At 40.7% G+C, this 23057-nt stretch overlaps 1 protein-coding gene across 1 annotated transcript in view; it reads right to left on the bottom strand.

Annotated features, from left to right (window-relative positions):
• Window positions 1-23057, bottom strand: part of Vps16A (vacuolar protein sorting 16) — a 103647-nt gene that overhangs the window by 11379 nt on the left and 69211 nt on the right. The window contains exons 13-18 of the mRNA XM_080275208.1: window positions 19885-20046; window positions 16014-16163; window positions 15653-15772; window positions 15008-15141; window positions 6669-6765; window positions 113-216 (exon numbers count right to left, since the gene is read on the bottom strand). Coding sequence (XP_080131334.1) covers window positions 113-216; window positions 6669-6765; window positions 15008-15141; window positions 15653-15772; window positions 16014-16163; window positions 19885-20046 — 767 coding nt within the window. The remainder of the gene's footprint in view (window positions 1-112; window positions 217-6668; window positions 6766-15007; window positions 15142-15652; window positions 15773-16013; window positions 16164-19884; window positions 20047-23057) is intronic.

Raw genomic sequence — 23057 nt, 5'->3', positions numbered from 1 at the left:
AACTGACGAATAATGGTAACATTCAAAGTGAACCCTCCAATATGACAAAAACATGGCACAATGTATATGCCAGTATTTTCCAAGTCATAAATTTAATGATCTGGCCACTTACCCACACTTGATGAGACAAGTTATTTTATTTTCATCCTTTACTTTGTGAGCATACTTCTGAGCCTCAGCTTTGTTCCCATACTTTAGGCAGGCATCAACAAATGGCTGTAAAAAAAAAAAAAAAAAAAAAAAAAAAAAAAATATTAGTATGTTGTACATACAAATGGTTCAATTATAATGATAAATAAAATTTGTTAAAGTATGTGGAAATATTAATAATCAATCAATAATTACAGGCATAATTCAAAATAACTCCAGTATAGTATATAAAGATAAGATGCCCAACTCTAATATTTTTAAAATGGATTTTTTGGAAAGTATTTTATCAGTGTCAGTGTTTGAGTGACTTCTTGCAGTGAAGAGTATGAAGGAGAAGTTTCCATGTCACCAATTTCACAGAAAAAAAAAAAAAAAAAAAGTGCCTGTGCAACAGTTGCGCACGCTCTTGATCTATAACAATGCAATGAGATAATGTCAAAAGCAATGACATTTCACTTTACAGGGCTTTAGTGCCACATGGGTGAGTGGTTAGTACTGCTGACTGCAAAGCTGCCAGCCAATTAAAGACAAGGGTTCAAATCTTGGTGTGGGCAGCTGGTATCACTTGCCTCAGGTGTCCATCCATCTCTTGTGGGTTGTTAGGCAAAATGAGTACCTAAGGTAACACCTGGGGAGGTAACTGTGGTACCCTGGGTGATGCAGTGACCTTGTATCCCAGAATACTGAGAGAATAATTCACCACAGGATTAAAGGCCAATGCTACGGAGATAAGCACTGCAGCTGAGCGCCTCAAGGTGTTTGCTGCTACCTTTACCTTTTACCTTTACTCATCATCATCATCATCATCATCATCACCATCCAGACCTCCTTTCCCACTTTAGGGCAAGGTGAGGATTAGCAACATCCAGACAGCCCAAATTTGCCAAATCCACTGGGCCATGCTTCCATTCACTCATCATTCAAGCCCCTGGAATCCTGGTTCAATCTGATACACCCAAAACATTCACCACATTCTGTAGCTTAACATAAGTGTATCTGACAGTAGATCTGGATGCTTTCATGTTAAAAAAGGGTGCCAAATCCCTGATCATGCGCTTCTCCTCACAATATTCATCCAGCCAGCTTGATCTCTTGTCAGTTCCCTACCCTCACTGACTTCCAAACATCTCTTCCTCACACACACTCATCCACCATATCCCTTCACCTTCTCCTTAGCCTAACTCGCCTCCTCCCTCCTTCAAATTCGCTCAGAAATACCTTTTTCACTATTCTACTGTTATCCATTCTATCCACATGACCATACCATGTCAGTACACTCTCCTCGATTCTGGTGTCCACAGACTTCCTCACTCCACATCTTTCACAAATCCCATGATTTTGTAACCTATCCACTCTCTGTACTCCACATACATTTCTCAGCAGCCCCATCTCCACTGCTCTCACTCTTGACGTTTCATTTTCACGCCACATCATAGTCTCATATCCAAATGTTAAAGTTGGCACTAACACTCATTCATGTAAGCTCTCATGCAGCTGCAACACTCAAGCCTCTGTTTCTCATCAAGGCCTTCATTGCACCAACTACTTTCCTTCCTTGTGTCATTCTACTTTCCACTTCTTTTGCACATTTTCCTCTCTTTCCTATCACTGTACCCAAGTCTTTGAACTTTCTCACCAATTCCAGTCTCTCTCCATTCACTGTAACATCACACTGGGAGTCACACTCTCTCTCAGAAACCATCACTTTACTCTTTTCTACATTTACTCTCATGGCACGATGCTCACAGATATCAGCAAACCTCTGCACTAGTTTACCAAGTTCTTGTCCAGTATTTGGAAGTAGTTCTGCATCATCAGCATAAAACAAATTTGAGATATTCCATCCATCACCATTCATTGCCAACGCCATCCCCCTCTCCATTACTCGTGCTTTTACTTCTCTCATCACCCCATCCATATATATGTCGAACAACCAAGGGGACATCACACAACCTTGTCGCATGCCCACACTGATTGTGAACCATTCGCTTAGATGTCCATTTACCCTTACACATGCTTTACTACATATCATAAAAACACTTGATGGCACCTAGCAGCTAACCATCTACATCGTACATTCGCAAAACCTTCCACAATCCTTGTCTGCCTACTTTTATATGTTTTTTCCAGATCCATGAAAGCCATAAACACCTTATAGTCCTTCTCACAAATATTTGATCCACATATCCTCTGCCACTCCTAAAGCCACCCTGTTCATAACTCACTAGGGACTTCTGATCTCTCTTATTTTCACTATAACAATTCTTCCATATGCCTTAGCTACCACACTTAATAAACTTATGCCATGATAGTTCTTGCACTCACTTCATTCACCCTTATTTTTGTACAGGGGTACAATCACAGCCTTTTTCCTCTCTGCTGGCACCATTTCACCCATCTATGCTTTCTTACTTATCTCCTGTAAGCACTTCATTCTGCTCTCTGCACTACACTTAATCATCTCTGCATACACATCATTAACCCCAGTTGCTTTCCCATTTTCCAGCCACTTCACTGCGCTCTTCACCTGTGTGAGTGTCACGTTTCCTGGCACTGCATTCCTTCTCTGCACACCCCCAAAACCAATCATGTTTACAGTGGCTCTGCTCTCTCTATTCCCATTCATCAGGCTTTCAAAATATTCTTTCCATGTGGTCCTTACTTCATCCCCATGTGTTAATAATCTACCACCTACATCCTTCACACCTTCACATTTCTTTCTGCTGTCACGTCTACATTTCCGCACCTCTCTCCAGAATAACTTCCTATTTTCAGGGTAAAAATCCTCTAATCCGGCCACCAGTAATCCGAAAATCCCAATACTCCGAATTTGTCAAGGCAAAATTTTTCGAAACTTTGTGGGCTTTTTCAAAATTTTCTGGGATTTTTCCAATTTTTCTGGGCTTTATCTGGCCTGGACTTGGACTTGGACGTACCTGCCTGTAACTATTTATCTTCACTCTTTGCATTTCTGGTGAGTAAAACAATAACCCATATCATTTTAAGTGTTTATTTAATGATCATCAACATATTTCTAGTGTTTTCAGAGGTCCCTCCCAACAGTCTGAAAAATCCAATAGTCTGAAAGACCCTCAGTCCCCTGTGATTCCGATTACAGGACTTTTACTGTAGTTTGCATTCATTTTTCTTCCTAGATCATCATTTACCCTCTTCTTTTTCCTCTTCACTAGTCCCTTTATGTGCTTCTTGCTTTCAATATATTCAGTTCTTACTTCAATTGAACCCCTGTCCTGTAACCACTCTAGCCACTTCTTCCTCTTTTCCTCCACTGCTCTCTTAACCTCTTCATCCCACCATGCCGTACTTTTCTTCTTTGTTGTTACTTTTGCCACACCATACACCATTTCAGCATTCCTTATTATGCAATCCCTATATGCATCTGTCCAGATCCATTTTATTCCAATTCACTGATTCTATTTTTTCCCCTACTTTGGTCCCGTATTCATCTACCATTTCTTTGATACTCAGCTTCTCGACTTTCAGTTTTTCTCCCTGACTGCTCCTCTCTCTCCTGGTCCACCTCACTCCTCTCAGCTTGATCTTGCATACCACAATCATATGATCTGACAGACCTCCACATCGTCCTCCCACGGCCTTTGTATCAGCAACCATTCTCAGCATCGACCTCTCTACAAGCATGTAATCAATCAGGTTCCTTTCAACACGATCCTTGTTCCCTCTATACCATGTATATTTATGTGCATCTTTGTGTTTGAAATCTATTTATCTATCTATAGCCCGACGCCCTAATCCCGCAAAGGGTGGCCGCAGACAAAACGCCTCCAAGTCACTCTGTGACCCACCATTTGACTCCCCTCCCCCCAACTCACCCCCCCCTCCCTCATATACCTCTCAACTCCATCCCTCCACCTCATCCTCGGTCTACCCCTCCCTCTCCCTCCCTCCACCTCACCTACATACACCCTCTTAGTCAGTCTTTCATTCTCCATTCTCTCCACATGTCCAAACCACCCTACCCCCTGGGGGTAGGGGGGTTTCAAGAATACTCCCCCAGTATCCCTGCTTGTCGTACGAGGCGACTAAAAGGGTTGGTGGTGGGTTAGTGCCCCACCCCGTAAAAAGAACTAACTACAAAAGCAAATAAAGCCCCTGTGTTTGAAATACAAGTTACAAATGCACAACCTACTTTCCTTATGCATTTCCTTCAATTGCTTCCCATCATCATTTTCTCCTGGTATTCCATTACAACCCATTATGTTATCCTCAGGACCAGTGCCTACTCTTCCATTCATATCGCCCATTACTATCATGTTATAGCTCCTTGGCATTTCTCCCACTGCGTCATCCACCTAATCCGAAAACCTGTCTTTCTCTCTCTAACTCCTGTCATCACACACTGCATACACTACTGTATGATCACAGCCATTTTCACCTTCTCAAACTTGAACTTAACATACATACATCTCGAGTTGACACGTTTGTAATCTCTCATTCCACTATGCCACACCTCATTCATCAACAAAGCAACTCCTTCCTTGCATCTTCCTCCCCCATTCATGTCCAATCTTACACATTTCACATCCTCCCACTCCTCCACTTCACACCATTTTACCTTTGCTTCACACAATGCCATCATAGCATATCTTGCACTCTCGAACACATTCACCACTTCCACCCTCTTGCTCTCCTCATTCACACCTCTCACATTCCACATAGCCATGCAAATCTGCCCATTTGGTTGGGGCCCTGGGCAGGTATTGGGCCCTCCGAGGCTCTCCAAAACATTTGCCACGATTAAGTGATTTTAGATGGAGGAATCTGGGGGACACTTAACCTGGCCAAAAATCCCAGTTACAGTATATGGTTACCACCCAGCATAGTAAAAGGCTTCCTGGGTACAGGAAACCATTTGGCTTGTCACTCAGTGTAGAGTCCGTAAGGCATTCCAACCCAACACTTGAGTGAGTGGATGATTGGTGCCCCCATCCACCATTTATATATATATATATATATATATATCCATCCATCACCTAATCCTATGCCACCCCATTGGGAGTGTAGAAGCCCAGGGCTAGGCAAGTTGGTCCTAACATTTAAGATGAGAGTGACTAGCCTCACTCATCCCTGAGTGGCATTACATGAGCAATAAACCCCAACTATCCCTTGGATATAAATCTACACAGTCTCAATGCAATTGGAGCACCTTAATTACCCATGAACATACCATGCGCCATAATTTGGTTATATGGTTAAGACCCAGCATAGTAAATGTTTTCCTGGTGTACAGGAAACCATTTGGCTTGTCACTCAGTAAAGAGTCACCCATAGGCAGAAGAGTGAGGAAAGAGAGAAGGAAAGAAAGACAAGTGGGAGTGTAAAGTCAACCGTAGGCAGAAGGATGAGGAAAGAATGAAGGAAAGAAAGACAGAAGAGGAAGGAAGGAAGCTGTATTTCCTCCTGCCTATGATCTCCAGTCTTTCAAACGCAGTGTGTCCAGGCATCTCAAAATGATCGGATCTTGAATTTGGCTCTCTATTGTATTTTGTTTTTCTCTTGGAGGGAACTGTTACTGCGGGCTCATGGCCTTTGGTTCCTTCTTCCTCGCATAAAAAAATATATATATATATATACACTCAATCCTCATAAGTCGCGTGTTTATAAATCACGGATTCGTAAATCACAGCTAAGTGGCTGTCAGACTGCCGGCACCCTTAAATCGCTGTTAAGTCATGAAAATCGCAGACCTAGGCACTGAAGTGGGCCTTTTCCGGGGAGAATCGTAAACCGCGGCATTCAATTTGAAAATCGTGACCCAACAACCAATCACCACCCGTCCCTGGTGGCGAGTGTGCATACTAATGCCACCATGTTGTTGTTGTTCTTCCTGCCAGTCTGCACACTACAGACCATCGCCGTGGAGTACGAGAGCTACCTGCCTTTTTTTGTGCACCTTCCCTCCTGCCTCCTACCTTCCATGGCCCCTCCCGAACCCCTGATGCAGTGCTCTAAACAGTATGGCATCAAGAAGCAGCCACCGTTGTTGTACAGTCAACATTTGGAGCTCATTTGTCGTGTTGAGAAGGGAGCACCCTCACCTCATGCTGAGAGGTTCTAAGTTCTTCCCAACACCACCCCACTCCATTCACTTAAGCAATATTGTCATAGGATTAAGGTGAGATCCCTTAACACTGCTTATTTCTATTAAATACATGCACTGAATATTCCTAAATTTGTATGTGTTTGATGGTGCCTAGATAGGTGTAGGTAGGGTGCTGTGGGGGGTGGTTGGCCAAAGTCCAGACCCAAATTCATTTTTCACATATGAGTTATTATTTATAAACCTCGAAAATTGTAAATCGCGGCAGTGGTCCAGACCCAAATTGCCACGATTTATGAGGATTGAGTGTATATATACATACATATATATATATATATATATATATATATATATCAGCTGAAAGTTGGACTGTCTCGTGCAAAAAGGAATCAGGATGATGATTAAGATGAGATGAAAAAAGAAATATGATACTGCTAACCTCAAAACCAATAGGACTCTTTTTGTTCTTGGAGAAGTTAGCCAATTCATCCCAGTGGCCTGCCTCAGCATGTGCTAGCACCTTCAACCACCAGTACCTGAATTAAGAATGGCATAGCATTAAATACAACAATACAGTGAAGCACCATAACTTTGGACAGCGGCCAAACTTCGGACATTTTGCGAAAAAATGTAATAATTCAAGTTTATTGGAAGACAGTGCAATATTTGCAAAAAATAATGATATGGGTAGGTAGGGCAATCTTCTAGGATTATTATGTATAAGTCTTATTAAACTAGCTTGAATATGTGTGGGTGGAAAAAAAATTTATGAATCAAATGGAAAAAGAATCGGCATTTTTTAACCCTGCAAAACTTTGTTTACACAGAACAAACAGTTTCAATCGTAAGAACGTGATTAGTACGATTATATGTGGAAAAGTGTTGGAAGTACTGGTAGTAAACTATTTTAAAATATATACAAGCATAATCTTGCTATGACTGTTTTAATGAATATTTCTTTATTTTACAGACTAAATTCCTAAATTTGGCCAGACAAATTACTGGAAAAATACAGACTTAGGTGTGTGTGTGTGTGCGTGTGTGTGTGTGTAAGACCAAAGTGTGTAGCTCGTTAATATGTTCCATGGTGCCTTCATAACATGTGCCTGTGTGTGCGTGTGTCTGTTGATTTGTGTGCGTGTTAGTGGGTGTGTGGGTGTCGTTAGAACCAGTAAGAAGTGTTTAACATTATATTATTTCAGTATGCATTTGCTGAGTCAGTGAGGTAGCTACTTGAAAATTAAGTGAAGTTTTGTTTAGGAATAAGCAGTCAGTTCCCCTTACAGTTTGGAATATATGCAATGTATTTTTATATAATTTTTTTGTCTGAATAAGTTTCTGAAGTAGTTCTCAGTTATATTTATGGCCAGAATACCTCACTACAATGTGATATGATGCATCTTAATGTGATCTCAATTTATGAGCTCTAAAAAAAAGATATTTTTGGATATTTCTCTTTATATATGTATAACTTGGGCCACGAGTGCCCAATATTTATTTTTACATTCTTAAATAACTTCTAAAGTATCTGATGTTTGGACAGTGTGTCCAGAGACAGGTGCTATTAACCATTCTCATGTTTAAAGGGCAAATACATGGATGTCTGAAGTTTGGAAAAGCTGTCCGAAGTTAGGAAATTTGTTTCTAACTTCGGACACTTTAAAAAAAAAAAAAAAAAAAAAAAAAGAACACACGAGTTTAGCATGGCTAATTTTTTTTATTATATGGATTCAGTAGGTACTGTCCCTGGCTACCACATGACACCAACAGGGATAAAATTGCACCATTTTACACAAGTTATTCATTAAAACACATAAAAAATGTCCGAAGTTAGGGTGTTTTATGGTATGGTAAGGGAAAGAACAGTTATAATCAGTTCAAGATACCTTCCTCACAAATTCATGCAAAATACAAAACTTTAACAATGTATTCTATTGCTCTATTCTTGTTGCCTCTTGACATTTTTATTCAAAATAGGAAAGGTTTCTCTGCTTAATGAATGTAATGAAAGCTACATCTAAACCCATCAGCCCAGAAAGTCTTTTCTACATAAATCATATTGCCCAGATACATACATCCATCCATCATCCAATCCTAAATTGCCCTATGAGAAGCGAAGGAGCCTGGGGTTAGGCAAGTTGGTCATGACATTTAAGATGAGAGTGACCAGCCTCACTCATCCCTGAGTGGCATTACATGAGCAATAAACCCCAACCACCCCTTGGATATAAACCTACACAGTCTCAATCCGACTGGCTTGTCACTCACTGTAGAGCCACCCATGGGCAGAAGGAAAGGGAAAGAATGAAGGAAAGAAAGACAGAAGATAGAGCAGGAGTAAAATAAATGTATTTGTAGTGAAGAGATCAAAGGCAACTAATTGGTTTCTGTCCCAGGTAGCATTATATTATTAAAACTCACAGCAACCTCAAAGGGACTTCAGTTTACATGCTGAACACTTGAATTCCATCACAACTGGTGCCTCCACAGAAATGTCGGTTGTGGCACTTTGGTGCTGCTGTTTGAGAGTCCCTCAGGAAGTACTTCTTTGACTTTCCCTGAAATGATTATTGCTTCCATGGCCGAGAGCCATCTGAGTGTGCCATGCGCATTACGGAGGTTATTCTCTCGAGCATGGAAGCATACATTCCTTTCTCATATCCTCTGACTAATGCAAAGAAACCTTGGTTTAATTACAGTTGTTCTAATGCTGTCCACATCAAGGAGAAGGCCTACAATAGGTACCAGAGCCAACCCACCCCTGAATCTCACCTTTTTATGTTTCTGCTGGGAATCGTGCTAAGTCAGTTCTTCGCTCTGCTAAAAATAATTTCATCCATAATTTTCGGTAAAGAAGGGGTTAAGGTGCTCCAACCAGACTGAGCCTGTGTCAGTTCATATCCAAGGGATGGTTGGGGTTTACTGCTCATGTAATGCCACTCAGGGATGAGTTAGGCTGGTCACTCTCATCTTAAGTGTCAGGAACAACGTGACTAGCCCCTGGCTCCTATGCTCCTCTCAAGACAACACAGGTTTAGATGCTGCTGCTGCTGCTGCTGCTGCTGCTGATGACGATGATGATGATGACGTTACTTCATCAGCTAAGTGAGGCAGATGGTAATTCCAGTGACAAGAGCTTGCCTAATGTTACATTGTGTCTGTTCCATACTTGGGAAATATCTGTCACTTTCTTCCCTGACACATCATAATCATGTATGATGAGATAAACATATTGACCTGTTAACTGCTCTATACAGCCTGGGCTGTTCCGAGTGCAACAGCTCAATACAGCCCTGGCTGCGCAGGTGAATTTCAAATATAGTGCCATGGTGACCAAGGCCGACCCATGCTAGCATGTTTGAGCCTTCAAAACCAAAACCAAAACTGAAAAAGAAAACGAAACCATACATTCCAATAGGGAATCTGACACTCTGATGTTCATCCATCAATATTTACCTTGGTAAACAAGGTAAATATTGAGCAAATATTTTGTTACTATATACTTTGGCATGTGTTCTTTCAATTCCTAAGACAAAATTTGGCCTTTAGGAAATTTCATTTTTACCCGTGTCTGCGCACCACAAACACCAAAAAACCGCCATGCGCAGTTAACGGGTTAAGACTCTCTCAGCTTAGGAATGTTAGCCAGCAGCGAAAACCGAGATGCAGAAGAGGTGAAACATTAGGCAAACTTTTGTCTGTTACTGCACAATGAAATGACTATCCTTCTAGTTTTTATCTGCTATTGCTATCCATATTATAATTCAATTTTTAAAAGTAGGTGGGGGTGCTCACCATCCACTCACTTAATGTAGTGCTGCTTTGGGTGTCTGCCCTTTCCTCTCTTCCATCCTTCCTCTTCTGTCTTCCTTTCCTTCACTCTTTCCTCTTTCTTCTGACTATGGATGACTTTACACTCCCTCTTGTGTCTTTCTTTCCTTCATTCTTTCCTCTTGCTTCTGCCTACGGGTAACTATACACTGAGTGACAAGCCAAATGGTTTCCTGTACACCAAGAAACTGTTTACTACACTGGGTGGTAACAGTAAAACCAAATTATGGTGCGTGGTGGTTAGTGGATTATTAAGGTGCTCCAATCGGATTGAGCCTGTGTAGATTTACATCCAAGCAATGGTTGGGGTTTATTGCTCAAGTAATGCCACTCAGGGATGAGTACAGCTGGTCACTCTCATTTTAAATGTCAGGACCACCTTGCCTAACCCTGGGTTCCTACGCTCCTCATGGGACGACATAGGATTGGATGATGTATGGATGGATAGATTTCAAAATTCTCCTCATGGCTACACGTTCACAGTATATTATAAAAAAAATTGTCTATTAAAGTTCCACTGCTGCCTTTAATGCTGGCTTATCGAATTTCACCTATGGCGGTACAACTCTAAACTGGTGGCTAGGGTGTGGGGTGTACCTCTGTACAGTGTTGCTAAGTTTCCCAAACCCGCAATGTGAAACGCTGTTATATATGTAAAAGGCATCACAAATAAGATAAACACATATGCATACAATGTTAACGTGTGTATTATAATATATGAAAGAACAGTAAACTTATTATGCATAAAATATTTATACGGCAATACAGAAATGTGGCATAAATATTTTACAGTGTTGCTAAAAAAGAAATGTAGTCATTTATTGGCTTTTACCATATTTCTGGGGTGGGTAATAATGTCACAATTATGATTATAAGATAATGTACAGGAATATAAGTAAAAATATGCCAATTTCTTAGTAAAAAAAAAATAATACATTAAACCCTCCTGAGCGGCAGCACTCACACAGACCCAGTCTATCACGGCAGTGTCGGGCTGAGGGAGAGATGGAGGAAGGGAGGGAAGGAAGGAGGGGGAGAGTGACTGAATGAAAACAAATCATGGCGCCGCACCAGCGAGGTCATCTGGCGACATATGTAACACAATAATAAACATTTTTATAATTAGATATAATAAAAGCAAAATAAAGGAATAAAAGCATAAGTTTATAACAGTCACTCATAAAAAACAAAATTCTCCAGAGTGATGCACATCTCCCCCCAGGAGAGAGAGAGAGAGAGAGAGAGAGGGGGGGGGGGAGAAGGCATCGCGCGTATGGAAAACGTGGCAACACTGTACAGATCTTCACGCCCCACCCTAGCCGCCAGTTTAGATTTGTCTTACCATAGTTCACAGCACCAGCTAAACAGAAAAGGCCATGATATTTTATGACACACCTCTGACTTAAAACAAAGATGGACTGAACTTAATGTTGTATTCTGAGTGGTATAAAAGGATTCATTGCGCCTTTGCATTAGCGATTTATTTTGCATAGTACACCTGGTGGTGAACTGAACGAAAGGAAGGCAATGACTGATTATGTGTGTGTGGATGAAAGGATGCAAAGATGTGTAATGGATGCAAGAGCTTATAGAGGTTGGGGGAGTGGACTTTCTGATCACTACTTGGTGGTGGCCAGAGTTAGGATCCAAGTACGATGGAGAAATAGACGAAGGGAACGACGAGAGGAAGGAGTGGTTGCAAGGAGTGTGGAAAGGTTACAAGAAGATGAGAAAAAGGCAGAGTATAAGAGAGAAGTGGAGGAACGATTGGGCAAATATGAATTGGAGCAGATGGGGGATGTGGAAGGTGTGTGCAGGATATTTACAGAAGAAATATGTGCAGCATGTGATGTAGTGTGTGTGGGAGGAAGAGAAGACGGAGGGGTGTGCAAGGAACAGCGTGGTGGAATGAAGAGGTGAGACAGGCTGTGGCACAAAAGAAGAAAGCATACAATGAATTGATGAGAAATAGGAGCGTGGAAGAAGTTGAGAGGCGGAAGAGAGAGTTATATGTAGAAAGAAAGAGAGAAGTGAAAAGATTAGTAAGAGAGAGTAAGAAGAGAGTGGATGAGGAATTTGGAAGGAATTTGAGTGTAAAGTGGAGGGACTGTAAGAAAATGTTTTGGAAAGAAGTGAAGAGAGTAAGAAAGGGTGGAAGTGAGGTTAGCAGGGGAGTGAAAGATAAAAATGGTAGATTACTAGTGGAGAAGGGAGAAAAAGTGAGCAGATGGAGAGAACACTTTAAGGAATTGTTGAACATACAGGATGGAAGTAATGTGAGTATAAGTGGCTGGGGAATGGCTGGGAGAAGGAGGGAGGTGAGAAGACAGGAAGAAATCAGTAGGATAGAAGTTGTGGAAGCAATGAAGAAAGTTAAATCAGGGAAAGCCCCAGGAATTGATGGAGTGTGTAGTGAAATGCTGAAGCATGGGGGAGAGATAGTAGTAGAATGGAGGTGGAAGATGTGCAGATTGGCCTGGGAGGAAGGTAGAGTCCTGGAGGACTGGAAGTCAGGTATAATTATTCCCTTGTACAAAGGAAAAGGGGAAAAAGAAGTGTGTGGTAATCATAGGGGCATTTGTCTTCTTAGTATAATAGGAAAAGTGTATGATAGGATACTTATTGACAGAGTTAGAGAAAGAACAGAGGAATTAGTTGGGGAAGAACAGGGAGGCTTTAGGAAGGGAAGAGGTTATATAGATCAGATATTCATTCTTAGATCTTTAGTGGAAAAGTTTCTAGAGAAGGGAAAGAAGTTGTATGCAGCTTTCATGGATTTGAAGAAAGCATATGACAGGGTGGATTGACAAGGATTGTGGAAAGTATTAAGAATATATGGAGTGAATGGGAAGTTGTTGAATGCTGTGAGGAGTATGTATGATGGTCCTAAGGCTGCAGTGCATGTGGATGGTGAACTAAGTGAATTTTTCTCTTTGGAGGTTGGGTTGAAACAGGGATGTGTCATGTCTCCATGGTTGTTCAATCTGTACATGGATGGGGTAATAAAAGAGGTACAAGGCAGGGTAGTGGATGCTGAAGTGGCCCTGGTGAGAGAGGATGGTGTTTGGAAACTCCCTGAACTGTTGTTTGCAGATGATACTGTGTTGTTGAGTGAAGATGAAGGGGAGCTGCAAGGCTTGGTGGATGAGTTTGGGAGAGTGTGTAAGAAACGGAATCTAAAGGTGAATGTAGCGAAGAGTAAAGTGATGGTCTTTGAGAGAGGTGAAGTCAGTGAATGTACAGCGAGGTTGGATGGTGAGGAATTGGAAAATGTGAGTACGTTTAAGTACTTGGGTAGTGTGATGAGTAAGGATGGAGGTTTGGAGGGTGAAGTGCTTGAAAGGGTACAGCAGGGAAGAAAGGTTGCTGGTTCTTTGAAAGCAGTGATAAGAAACAGGGAAGTGAGCATGGAAGTGAAAAAGTTACTACATGACAGTACTGTGATACCAACTCTAACGTACGGAAGTGAAGCTTGGACGTTGTTGGAAGGACACAAGTCAAGAGTGAGAGCAGTGGAAATGAGTTATTTAAGAGGAGCCTGTGGAGTCACATGGAGAGACAGGCTGACGAATAAGGATATAAAGGAGTATTGTGGTGTGGATCTGGATGTGATAGGAAGCGTTATGAGGAACACACTGAGGTGGTTTGGCCATGTGGAGAGGATGGAGGGTGAAAGACTGATGAAAAGAGTGTATATGAGTGACGTGGAGGGGGCAAGAGGGAGGGGGAGGCCGAGGATGAGATGGAGGGATGGGGTGGAGAGGTATATGAGAGAGGGGGGTGTGAGTTGGGAGCAGTGCAGTGAAATGGCGGGGGACAGGGCGACATGGAGGCGATTTGTTTGTGCCCACCCCAAACGGGATTGAGGCATCTGGCAATAGATAGATAGATAGATAGACCTTAACATTCTCTGGTACATTATTTATTCCACTTTAATAGTGACATTTCGTACTAATAACACAATAAGAGATACTGAGGTGTAATCCACAGAGTACAGTAATCCCTCAACTATCCGACATACGAGAGCCAACGGCATGTCTGGATAGCGGATCTGTCAGGATAATGAACTTCTCCTCTGGTCTCCCTTCGTACATACCCTAACTCTGAAAGCCACTGTAAAGGGCCACTACAGTATATCATACAACACTTATCCCTGGTTTTTTACACTACTCTACCTGATCAGGCAGACCTGTAAACCACAGCCAAGCAATTACCATGGTCAAGCAGACCCATCAACCATAGCTAAGCAATCACCATTGCAGTGACATGAAAAAAACATGATAAAAACAGCCTGGCTGGGCGAAAAAGTTTGCACGGCAATAATTTCCATCCAGGCACAAGCATTTTGATTGGATACAATGGAAAAATGTACAAATACAGTAAGACCTCACTATAACAGACTAATTGGGGCCCCAACCATTCCAAAAAATGCGAAATTCCGATAAAAGCAACATCCAGACTTCTCCCTGCTAACCCGGACTGTTTCTGATATATCAGAAATTAGTCTGGATTGCACAAACGGTTTTTAAACACTTTTGACTACCATTTCAGTACTGTACTGTGTTATAACTTCACTACATTAATCAAATGATATAATATTTATAATAATACTGTACTGTACACTGATAAACATGTCTTTTATTTACCTTATTGTGGAGAACATAGCTGAAGTGGTCAGGCAGTCCGGACTGCTTCTGGCATTATCGGACATTTTCCAATATGTAGGAATTTAGTCCAGTAGCTCCTCGCTTCTGATAAAAGTGAATTCCGGTATACTGAAGTCCGTTATATCGAGGTTTTACTGTAATGGTTTCGAACAGCCAGATCAGAGCATCCAGATAATGGACGTCTGGATAATCGAGGGATTACTGTATTTTACTAAGGAAGAGGTGCTACAAATACCCCCAAACACTTAGAATACGACCCATAACTTCTTGTTAAACTCACCTTCGTTCGGGAATCTTGAAATCTGCCCGCAATTTGTCAGCTTCCTTGAGTTGGCCATTCATCAGTAACTGATGTACTGTGTCATGGAGGGATAGGTTCATGTAAGACTTTTGCTGGCTCTCCTCTAATCGCACCTGAGGCATAAATATACATGGCAATACATGAACATATGCTGAAAATAACTCCAAATACTGCACAGCATTACAGAATACAGTACAATAATTATCAACCTGAACTCTCTCTGCCCAGTAATATTCCAATACATTAGAAACAGGTTTAAAATCTACTCTTTTCTCGTTCAGCAAATGCCTTCAATATGGACACTAACAATCAAAAGATAATAAATAAATAATTAAATAAATATATCATGTAACTGGTACACTTAAGAACTGAGTTTTAGTTTAACAATGGACAATTATCATCCTCAAATAACGCTCTTTCAGCCAAGAAGCATTTTCTTTGTGGATAAGAAAATAAGAGTAGAATATACAGTCACTGAAACAATGAGGATTAAATACACCACATCAACTGCATCAAACTAAAAGCAAAAGGCAGCTAATTAATATACAATATACAAAACTCCAGAACATACTGATGTACATATTTGCCATATTCTGCCTCTGCCTACAGAGTGTGCACCCCCACCTGACATCTGTAGAGCTTAATCTGTTCCTCAGTAAGCTGCTGAAGTTGCTGTGTGTCATTCCGGGCCCGTCTAAGTAGCCCCAGGGCACTCTGCAGTGACGCTACCCTGGTGTCTGAACGCTGGCAAGGAGGATAGGTATAGTGTGAATGTTAATCATATTCAAACCTCCAATCATAATCTGCTTGCTGATCCTTAATATTTGTTGAGCCGGATGTCATTAAGTGCTCCTATAGTGCGGTGGCTGGAAACACTCTCCAATAACTCAATTAGTACATCAGAATAATGTATTACCAATTGTTCTTGCTACAGCTACATGCTTTTACTCTTCTAGTGAATGGACTGAGGTGTGGGCAGACTTACAGAAGTAGTGTAAGCCTCTTTGAACCTAAGGAGGGCCTGTGCAAGAAAGTCATCCTCCTGCACCAGCATGTCTCTCAGCTCCTCCACATCCCCATCCCGGCAGCTGCGCAGATACAAAGCTTGGGCTGCAGGGAAGTTCCGAACCAGCATCTGCAAAAGTAAACTATTAATATCACTATGATGTCCACTTTAACTTGGCCTATAATTTCCATCTCTTCATCTTCAATGCTGAGCTGTAACAAGGGTTTAACACTCAAAACTGATGTCTGCCACAAAGAAGAGCTATGGAAAGAATGCAGAGCTAAAGTACTGTTTCACTGTCACTGAATGCTGTGAAATACGCTGCCAATGGACAAGAATATCAACCAAGTTAAAAAACTTGAGTGAAATAGTGGATACTAAGCATACATACATCATACATCATCTAAATCTGTGTTTCCCCATGAGAAGCACAGGAGCCTGGGGCTTGGCAAGTTGGTCCTGACATTTAAGATGAGAGTGACCAGCCTAACTCATCCCTGATTGGCATTACGTGAGCAATAAACCTAAACCACCCCTTGGATATAAACTGACAAAGGTTCAATCCGATTGGAGCACCCTAATTACCCACTAAACCACCAAGTGCCATAGTTTAGTTATATGGTCATCCCCCAACATAGTAAATGGTATCCTGGTGTACAGGATATTATCTGTCTTGTCACTTAGTGTAGAGTCACCCATCAGAAGTCTCAAAATACTGTACAACTATTAAGCATTATATTAATATACACCACTATACAAACTACAAAGCAGACTAGGCAAATTTCACTGAAGAAACAGAACATTTCTGCACACTAAGCAAAACACCCATTACACACATTAATAGGTGCATTACAAATTCCAGCATCATACTCAACCCAAATGTCACATTCCACAAGGAACAGAAGACATTACAGCCTAAACTTTACACCACAGATTGCCCACCTCAGAGGAGAATGCAACAATTTTAAACACAACTCAGCTCTCCCACACACAAAGCTCCAAGAACTACACGAAGTTAGTAAAAAAGAAAATGGAACGTGGGGGCGCTCACCAACCACTCACTCGATGTAGTGCCACTTTGGGTGCCTGCTCTTTCCTCTTGTCCTTCCTTCCTCTTCTGTCTTTCTTTCCTTCATTCTTTCCACCTCCTTCTGCCTATGGGTGAATTTACAATCCCTCTTCTGCCTTTCTTTCCTTCATTCTTTCCCCTTCCTTCTGCCTATGGGTGACTCCACGCTGAGTGACAAGCCAAATGGTTTCCTGTACACCAGGAAACCATTTGCTACACTGGGTGGTAACCATATAACCAAATTATGGTGCCTGGTGGTTTAGTGGGTAATTAAGTAGCTTCAATAGGATTAAGCCTGTGTTGGTTTATATCCATGGGGTGGTTGGGGTTTATTGATCACGTAATGCTACTCAGGGATGAGTGAGGCTGGTCACTCTCATTTTAAATGTCAGGACCAACTTGCCTAACCCTGGGCTCCACCGCTCCTCATCGGACAACATAGGATTGGATGGTGAATGAAAGGATGGATGAAGCATTGGATGTCCTTTGTAACAACACTTAGTCACTCCACAGACCCCCTATTGGCCTACAAAACATTTAACAGTATCATTAAACCACAAACATACACATGCATAACCCATGTCACCATTGCCTTCAACACATTCCTTCCTACAACGAAAAAGCAAACATACTTGCAATCCACTACACAAACATATGTCACTTGACATCAGCATACACAGTCTAAACACCAACCCCCTGAACACAAGGAGTCCCTTCCACTCTATCACCGTGCAACGTTCTTCACTCTAGAACAGACATGAAATGTTTTCAAGAAAAGAAAGAGCCCTAAATGCACAGAACCAGATGGCATCAGCAACCTGCACCAAAAACATTTACGACCATAAGGAACACAGGCCTTCACAAACATCATCACTCATATGCACACCGTAGCACTTCCAGTGTTTGGAAACATGGAACAAACATCACTATACTTAGACCAATGACCCAACATTCTTTTCTTCGTACAGACCAACACTACTTAGCACACCATACAATATACATGAACACCACAACAAAGATACTCCCAATCTTCCTCTTGCTCCTTTACCACAAGGATTCAGAGCACTGGGCGCTGCAAACACTTTACTGATTATTCTTACACAACAAGCACTGGATGGCATCGACACTGCGACACTCACACAACGCATACTTCTCACTACAAAAGATCCTAGTAATGCCTTTGATGCTACCCACTACACCTTGCAAATCATATGGAATAACACCATATGCATCATCAATGGTGTCACCAAAACCATTCCCTCAGCACTCTTATACTTTGAAACTAAAGTCCTCCCTGTCAGAGACTACCTTGATATGAGGGGCATACAATTCTATGCAGCAGCCTGTGCAAAAACACAACCTGTCATTACATAACAAATACATAACACAACTAGGCACAATAAGCAATCATCTTACAAACATTATCAAATTATCTACAACAATATCCCACCTTTAGACATTCCAACACTATAGTTGTGGCGTGCGACTCTGAGGTTGTCATTATCATGCTCTGGCAACCTACCCATCAACAGTGTGTCTGGTTTTGTGTATAATATAATATGTCTGTGATTTGTGTATATTATGTTCGTGTATAATAATATTCGTGTATAAAATATTCGTGCAGAATAATATGTTTCATGTATGATAGGAAATCGGACACATTGCTGACAGGTACGTTGCCAGGGTAGGATAATGACAACTTCAGAGTTGTGCACTGTGACTACAGCAGTGCAGAAACACCTACATACTCACTTCATGCACAAGGCTTGATGACAACACCATACTATAAGCCCCCCTCTTCACATCCACATATCAGAGGTGTCTTTAAACAGAAAATGATGGAGTTGACTTAGCTAGGCTTTGAGCTGGACACCATAGATGACATGTGCCCAACTTGTATAATAGGTCCACACAATATAACACATGTAATGGGGCACTGCACAGCACATGCCACTCTAAAATGCAGACACAGCAACTGCGATGCAGGAAACCCCACTGGGGCAGTTGCTTACCAGCAGTCGATGGGTCTGCTCAATCAGATGGACTGAGGTTGAGCAACAACAACAACTAATATCAGTGACAATAGCAAAAAGTAGCATCAATGGCTGTAAAAGGAAAAAGGAATATCGCTTGTCATAAGCTTATACTAGAGTGAAGAGGATAAGTTATGTATGGGAGATGGATAAATGTCAGGATGATGATGAAAGAGCACTGACCCCTTCAGCCACAGGATGTCTTTATTTATGTACTCCAACTATGTTTAGATGATTTTATTCTGTTCTGGAGAGACTACGACATGCAGGGATTGGATACGGACCTCACTTGCCTCCTCACAAATGGAGGCTGTCCCATGAGTTGAATAAATTCAACTGGTAATAGCCTGATTAGCTGCTTCCTTCTGGGGACTTATTTTCAATTTATCTGTTACCTCCAGACAACTGTATACAGCTCTGATGTAGCTTTTTGGACTGGAAGGATTTATAATTTAGTCTTCCTTAACTCCTATGTTATGACAGGACTTTACTAAATGTACTATAACTGTTTGGTGGTTGGAAAAGTAAAATGTAAAAATGCACAAGACAGATGGGGTTAACAACAACAACAATAACAACAACAACAATAATAATAATAATAATAATAATAATAATCAGTAAAAATAATAACAGTAATAATAATAATAATAATAATAATAAGAGTAATAAAAATAATAATAATAATAAAGCATGGTAGCTGTCACCAAGGTGAAGTGACTGATGAAAGGTAAATTTTAAGGAACTGTACCTGAAACTCTGCTGAAGAGAGTTTATGCCTAAGTCTATACAGGACAGTGTGTATGAGGTCAGTGTCACCGCTCTGTATAGCACGTCGCAGAGCTGGCTGATCTTCCCCAAGTCTAAGCAGAACTATCACCTGCTCCCGAGCTCGCACCTCGTATTCCATTAACTGTAACACAGGGAGAAAGAAGAAATAAGGCACTGTTACCAAGTACCAAATTATAATCAACATCACCATCATCTAAACCCTGATTCTTACCAATGAGATGGAGTAAAGTGGGATTTATTTAAAATAACTCTAATACCATAAAAAAAAATAAAAAAAAAAAAATACTGCAGCATGTACAGCATTATAAGACATATTAACAATACAGGCACAACACTGATAATCCGGCATCAGATTGTCTGGCACCTTGTTTAACCCTTCCAGATCAGGTGTTATGTACGAATGCCCCCCCAAAAATGTCTGTAGTCATCGACTGGCACATAAACGTGTTCTGGACTTATTTATATTTGCGCACCAGTACTGGGGGCCCAATAATGTTTCATATATCAGGAGACAGCAATACTGAGGTGCTGCAATCATAGGAGAGCTAATTTATTGTCTATTATTTTCGTCACTTACCAGTAGTATGTCAAAGTGCAAGGTACAAGATGTTTCCGCTGCTGCGGCAGCCTCTGACTGCTCTATTTACTACAGTACTTGGATCTGACGAAGGCGATGTCTGATGGCTCAGATATGTTGTCAGATGAAATTGAGAGTGAAAATGAAGGTGCTATTATAAAAAGAGAAAAAGGGAGAGAAAGAGAAAAAAAAGCTATGAGTTTATCATTTTACCAAGTGGCATACATCTGGCAATGGAGAAGCTCCAACATCACAGGTTCTGACAGTTCAAAAAACATACTTGTGTATATATATATATATATATATATATATATATATATATATACACATATATATATAAGTATATATATATATATATATATATATATACATATATATATATATATGCATATATATATATATATATATATATATATATATATATATATATATACATATATATATATATATATATATATATATATATATATATATATATATATATATATGTATATTTTTTTAAACATTGTTAGACATCATTTTACTCAGAAAATTATGGTCTTTTTTCTGGTGTGGAATATATTATCAAAAAAATTTTCTTTATATATCTCAAAACCCGTGTGGGGGGCATTTAAAAAAAAAAAAAAAAAAAAAAAAAAAAAAAAAAAAAAATGAGGTGGAAGGGTTAACTCAGACAAAAGTATGAGACGGCATTTGAAATTCTTGCACCCACCAGACTAGTTACGAGCGAGTTAGCAAAGTGATGTTTAATCTACGTTCAGCTAAGAAATGAGCAGCCCAACAAGACCCAGCCCGGCCCAGCCCGACATGACACGGCCCGACCGTGATGGTTTTTAGAGGCTGATAACTCTTCTACTATGTGAGATAGAGAGAAGATTCTTTCAGCAGGTAGAAGATACAGTAATTCAATAAAGTTTGTTTTTAGCTATACAGGTATATTTATTCAGGAGACAAAAGAAACCCCTTGGAATCCTAGCTTTCCAAGGGAATGTACCGAGATTCAACTGACATGCTCAACTATGAAACTGAATTTAAACAGACTTCCTGTTCTAACACTAAGTTTTCTTGCATGAATTCTAACAATTAAATAACGAATATTATGTGAAAGAGTACACCAAGATGAAATTATGATGACAGGTGTATGTACAAATGCTCACTCGCTCGTCATGCGTTCACAAAGCGCACTTTACTGGTCCACTCAGAGGCCACAGATGGCACAGAATGTAATGTGTGCTCACTTGGATTGCTTACACTGCATGTCCTGGTGGTGATCCCTGTAACTTGTCCAATTCTTAACAAATTTTACTTACGTTAACCCTTGCTACGGCTTCTAAGAAAGATGCAAGTGTCAGTAGTGGTATCAGGCACAAAAACAAGTCTTATACAGTCAAATTTCCTTGATCGTGGTTAAATGACCCACCAAAGTACCACAATGATGAAGCCCCTCCAAAGCCAAACAAAGGAATAAATGAAAATAAATGTTAATTGGTTCAGGGTCCACAATGTACACTCATTTTTTTGCCTAATACCTGAATACTAACTCCTAAAAAGACTGGAGGAACTGGATTGGCTGTGTTTATACCAATTCTTCTACTCTTGATTGTGAACCAGACGAGCCATTTCTCATATTTCTCCTAACTAACCTTGTGAGCCAGCATTGTTCTTAGTGTATTTTTACTCAGAATATGAAATTCTCACAATTAACTATTTCAAATGATTAGGTTCTGTTCTCGTGAATTTGACATTTTTCATAACATTTTTCATTTTTTTTGTTAAGTTTACCCATAAATATTACATCACTACTTCATTTTATTCTGAAATAATACCACAGTCAAATAAAATGCTTACTTCCATCATTGGTATCTACTACGCCACTTTACGAAGCGCTACCCAGAAGTTTCTGAAATTTTACTACAGAAGAAGAAAAAACTTACGTCAAACCTTATCACCAGCCCCCTTCAAAGTAGTCTCCTTGGGTGTGCAGACATCAATCCCAGTATTTCTCCCACGATCGGAACATGTTCTGGAAGTCCTTGAGCATCAGCTTGTTCAGGACCTTCTGCGATTCCTCTTGGATCTCCTCAGTGGTGTCAAATCTTTGCCCTTTCGGCTGTGTTTTCATATTTGGAAAGAGGAAAAATTCACAGGGGGCCAAATCTGGTGAACATGGGGGTGGGAGACAACCGACATGTTTTTAGATACCAAAAACTGATGAACAACAAGGGCTGTGTGCGCAGGTGCACTGTCATGGTGAAGCACCCATTTGCTTGTGAGCCACTTGTCTGGATATTTTAGCCTCTAGATAGGTTAACAATGTCATAAACATCGCGGATTGTCTTCCCACGATCTTCGAGGATGATTGCATGAGCTCTGGCCACAATGACAGGAGTTGAAATGGTGGATGAGCGACCAAAACGTGCACCACCATCTGTTGACGTCCGTCTGTATTTAAAATGCTTAAGTCACTCGTAGGTTTGTGTAACCCCCAGTGCATTGTCACCAAATGCTCGTTTTAACAGTTTAGGAGTTTCTGCCACATTCTTCCTGAGTTTCAC

The sequence above is a fragment of the Coenobita brevimanus genome, chromosome 61, assembly GCF_032717465.1.
Source record: "Coenobita brevimanus isolate Jiangsu-jjx chromosome 61, ASM3271746v2, whole genome shotgun sequence".
In the NCBI taxonomy this organism is placed as follows: Eukaryota; Metazoa; Arthropoda; class Malacostraca; order Decapoda; family Coenobitidae; genus Coenobita; species Coenobita brevimanus.
The sequence above is the reverse complement of the archived record's forward strand: the minus strand, read 5'-3'. Positions and strand labels throughout refer to the sequence as shown.